This window comes from Mercenaria mercenaria, chromosome 15, assembly GCF_021730395.1.
Source record: "Mercenaria mercenaria strain notata chromosome 15, MADL_Memer_1, whole genome shotgun sequence".
Lineage (NCBI taxonomy): Eukaryota > Metazoa > Mollusca > Bivalvia > Venerida > Veneridae > Mercenaria > Mercenaria mercenaria.
In genome coordinates, this window is record NC_069375.1 from 20,621,836 (window position 1) to 20,626,878 (window position 5,043).

The 5,043-nt window shown below is 33.6% G+C and overlaps 1 protein-coding gene across 1 annotated transcript; it reads left to right on the forward strand.

The window, feature by feature from the left end:
• The first annotated feature begins 415 nt into the window (after positions 1 to 415).
• On the forward strand, positions 416 to 2,751 carry LOC123547859 (putative methyltransferase-like protein 7A). Its single transcript, XM_045335108.2, has 2 exons — positions 416 to 999; positions 1,425 to 2,751. The coding sequence occupies exons 1-2, from the start codon at positions 490 to 492 to the stop codon at positions 1,662 to 1,664; spliced, it is 750 nt and encodes a 249-aa protein (XP_045191043.2). The 5' UTR covers positions 416 to 489; the 3' UTR covers positions 1,665 to 2,751.
• The last annotated feature ends 2,292 nt before the right edge of the window (positions 2,752 to 5,043 follow it).

The following is a 5,043-nucleotide window of genomic DNA, read 5'->3' on the forward strand; positions in this document are numbered from 1 at the left end:
ATACGCGTGTGCAAGACCAAAACCAATAGTTCCACTTCCAGTAATATCTGAGCAGACTTTGTGACGTTAGAATACTTAAATGTTAATAACTACAGGTAGCAACCTATGCCTTGCTTCTAAAACACGAATAGTATGAGATGATTGTAATACGAATGATGGTTTTCATGTTGTGACACAATGTACAGAAACTATCTAAGCTACAGTAAGCTGAAAAAAATTAAGCTCCTTCTTAAGTTATGTCAGTCGTGCAAATAATATATCACAAACTGGATTCTTACGTATAGTATCTATGAGGGACAAGTACTTTGAAATCAATGAGCGGACAACGAGCTCTCAGAGATATTTATTTTATCACTACACACGCGCCGCGCTTTAATATCCTATCCTAGAATGCAAACAAGTTCTTGATATATGAACGATAATATAACAACTCGGTCAAGCGGGTAGGTGTAGATATTGTTTAGAAGTAAACGTATTTTCAGCTAGACAATGGAAACTGAAGGAGTTCAAAGTTTTCCTTTCTACAAAACCGCGTTCGTATTTGTGGTTTTAGGAATAATCTGGTATTTTCGTGAAAAAATACTGTACAAAAGCTATAAGAAATACGTCGCATGGCTGATAAATAAAATTACCGAAAATATTAAAGACGGATTAAAAGACGAGAAGACCCGGCTGTTTAAGTTTCTACATGATTTTAAAGATCAACAGAAGAAAAACCTGACGATACTTGAGATTGGATCTGGCACAGCTCCTAATTTGTCCTTCTATCCGGCAAATACTAAGGTGGTTTGTCTGGAACCAAATCAGCACTTTGATAGTTACGCAACTGAAAACGTCAAAAAGGAAGAAAATTCGATCTCCGTAGATTTTGTACATGGATATGCAGAGGCTTTGCCATTCGAAAATGAAACATTTGACATTGTAGTGTGCACTCTAGTGTTGTGTTCTGTTAAAGATATGAAGAAGTGTTTGCAAGAAATCAAACGAGTCCTGAGACAGGTATTTATGTTAATTCATTAATGCTTACAAACAGTTTTGCATGTATGATATGTTGTAGTGACAAAATCATTATTTTTGAGGGAGTCGGTTCTTACAGACCCAAAACATGACCAACTCGCCCCTCTCCCCATCCCCCAAAGAAAGAAAGTAACAATATGCGCGTTCAATTGCAAGTACACGTCTATTTTGTATGTCTGTACATACATTATGCAAAGTATGTAATTGTTTGAATATATACAGCGCACTCCAGTCAGATAGGCAACATCATTATGCTTTTTATAATTAACTGTTAATGTATAAGTTCGGTTTTCAAATAGTGTTCAGTCTTTGATAAGCCATTTACTATTAGACAAATAATATTTTCTGTTCAATCAGTTATAATGTCTGCTTAAAATTAGAAAATATCATTATAACATATTTTGTAGGGCGGGAAGTGCGTCTTCTTAGAGCATGTGGCATATGATGACAAGACGTCTTGGGCTTGGACAATTCAGTGCGTAATAAATCCAGTTAACTGGCTGGTCTTCGATGGCTGTGAGACAATACGCGACACAGAAACCTACATTATGGCTGCTGGGTTCTCAGATGTCAATGTAAAACGGTTTCCACACAAGCCGTTTCCTGTTTGGATCAGACCATGCATAAGTGGACTTGCTACAAAATGATTGAAATGGAAATACGGGGAAACGTACCTGCTGTAATGTATAGATTGTGAAATTAGAATTCAAACTGTTGGACTCCTCATATAAATCAGATTTGGTTTTCTCTGAGTATTTTCTATTTTCTTTGCCATTTTGGCTGTGTACCAATAGATGCAAGGGACGAAGTTCAAGTGTAATTCAGATGCTATTACATTATGTGAAAACCAGTTGTTTGATTTTTAACTGTGTATTTGATTTCAGCAGGAACTAGAACGAACTCATAACAAGTTAATCTAGTGTAATATTTTGATTTTTTCGTATTCCACTTTGACCTGTCATGTAAAAGTGTTCTTAACACGACTAAGCCATTCTGATGAGCGTTCATTGACATGATGGTTATTTAAACAAGAGTTTTTATACGGATAACCTGGAACTTAATTTGTACAGTATTAAACGATACGTATGCATTCGTTGATTTCTAACGGGAATCTGCCCGATTTCCCCGATTAGCACTTTTCCTTGAGTTCACTAATTTCCTTTAAAGTATATTGCCATTCCCGAAAGAAATAACTTTGCCTTTTTTTTCAGTATTACTTAATGAGCTGCTTTCATGGTATTTATACATGTTTTTATCTCGACCAAAACAATTTTGAATTTTAAGATTATTATTTTCCCAAATTTATTTATTCATTTCCTTCCTATATCATTGACACTGGTTTCTCCAAATAAGTCTGTGAACGAATCTTTTTTTAAAACCAATAACTTTCGAATGATTTTATGATGTTGGTCCATTTTACACTCGTAAAACAAAAACAAAATGTTGTCATCCATTCTATATATATTCTGGATACACACGTGAAAAGTACCAAGTTTCAAATCCTGATGTTTGTCTTTATAGCATTGTGATACTATAATAAATATCGTTGTTAGATACATGTGGATGTTGTTTGTAAATGTGTAATCATTATTCAAGTTTGATAAATATGTGTCTATATGGTCTATATGGTAAAATATATGTTACAAGTGCATAAAATAATGTTTGAATGAATCTATCAGTATCTGAATATAAACATGTAACTGTAATAAAAATAAAACCGTATACCCCTCCTTACGAGCTATTTCACATATTTTAATAAGTGTCTTACATGTCATGAAACTCTTTTGGCAATTTTCTGTATTTTATCTTTTTGCCCATGATATCTTCTTTTAAGTGAAAATGCAAAGTACACATATATTGTCAAGTCTGCAGTTCCATTTATTTGACAATTTAAATTATACTGCATAAACTAGGAATTTTCCGTGGGGGATCGGGGTGGGGCGGGTGTTGCAAGAAACAACACATACTTAGTCTAATTATATATTCATGAATAAGCTGCAATGGTTTGGATAATTAATAAAAATTAGTTATTTCTTTTTTATCAAGTATAAATTAAGTTTACACAAATGTCCCTTTTGTCAACTGCAAAATTGAAATAAAGTTGCGTCATTTAATTGTTAAAAAGTCTGCAAGTATACATATACAATATACATCAACAACTTCGCAACAGCACTTGCACTAATTCAACACCAGATCAACAAATATCAATTAGGACTATTGTAACATTTAAAATATAATGTCAATTAAGAGTGGCACAAATAACGGCAGTATATGGTTCAAAATATGCGGCAAGGAAATAAATACAATGTCAGTTTGGTACAAACAGTTGATTGAATCATACCGGCACAAACGTGAAGGATACTACATAATTTAATTATGATATAGATACACACACAGATGAAAATAAACAGGCCTTTTCTAAAGATCCATAGAATTGTTTTTTTTCGTTCCAAGTCAACTTAAGACATTTCATTAGAGTGGTCTTATCCAGGGAGCAGTTGAAAGAAATCTAAATTGATCTCTTTTCAAAAATGTTTTTATTATTATATACTCCTCTTGAATTCTTATAGACATTTGCGAATAAAGACTGCATAAAGTTTGAACTGCAAGCAAGATTATTTATTTATGTTATACGCCCCTATCAAGTTAGCGTATAATGCCCCATTTTTAGCTGTGGATTGGTATAAGTATGTCTGTGTTTGCCTGTCCGATTCAATAGAAAGGAGAAAATTTGTATTCATTGACTATCTATCAATTTTAAAATCGGAACTTGACCTTTGATCCCAAAACCTACGTCAAAACGTAGAAACACCTGTTATGATTTGACACATCAACCGTTTTGACAAAGTTTTGAAGTTAATCTTGATTTCATCAAGACAAACAACTGACCAGGTTTCATGTTAACGTTTTTCATTGACTTTGACGTAGGTTTACACCAAAAGACTTTTTAAGACAAATATTCTGACCAATTTTCAAGGTAGATCAGGTAGGAAATATAGTCCCTAGAGAGAAATAAATATTTTCTTTTTCCTAGTAACCTACTTTTTGAGCTAACAACCCACTTATAAATATGATCTAGATTTTACAAAAACAAATATCTGATAAATATTCTTGCAGATCAATTACAATTCTGGCTTCTTATGTGTCAAGGGTTTTTTTCTCTGTGTTTTGGCCTTTTGGTCTAGTTTCCAACCCCATATAAACAAGATCCAAACTTAAATTAATACAGACAAACATTCTTACCAGGTTCCATGTACACCAAGTGGAACAAGTTGCTGCATAAGGCATTTCTTTGATTTGATCTCAGACTATTGGCCGACTGTTTGGCCCAAAATATCCAAGTTTAACGTTACATTACAAAGTTCTTGTAGTGAATATGACCTCTATAGACAAAAGTGGTAAATATGCTTTTTAGTTTTTCCATTACGTTAACCAGTTGGCTTGGACTTTGACATCATATACACCAGTTCTTGGGTGTCTTGATTTTATAAAGGCACACATCTTCACCAGGTTTCACATGTAAAAGTTCGAAAACCTTGCCCGTAGAGAGTTAACAGGGTTTTCTTTGTTTTAACATTGTGACCTCGGTTTAAGAGCAGCAAGGATATTCAAGTTTCAAACATGTCTAACATTTTATAAGCTTACCTGTTCTTGTTCAAAGTTAGATATTAGTACACACGGATGATCTGGCATAGGTCGTATTGTGATTTTACTTAAACATCTGATCTGTAACCAACGGTGAAAATAGATTAAACTTGACACGGATATTCTTTGGATATTCATTGGATATTCTTTTTTTTTCAATAAATGACCCTGGGGGTCAAAACTGATCGAAATTCGCTTGATTTACATAGCCTGTCATTAATAAAATCTTTAAGTATCTTCCTGTCTCACATCTGAAGATCTAAAACTAAGAAATATGGCATGTACCATTGTGAAGTAATCTTCTATCATATGTATTAAAATCATACTCGTATGGTTCGTTCGGATTGTGCCTTGGGTTTTACAAAGACTAATACAGCAAAA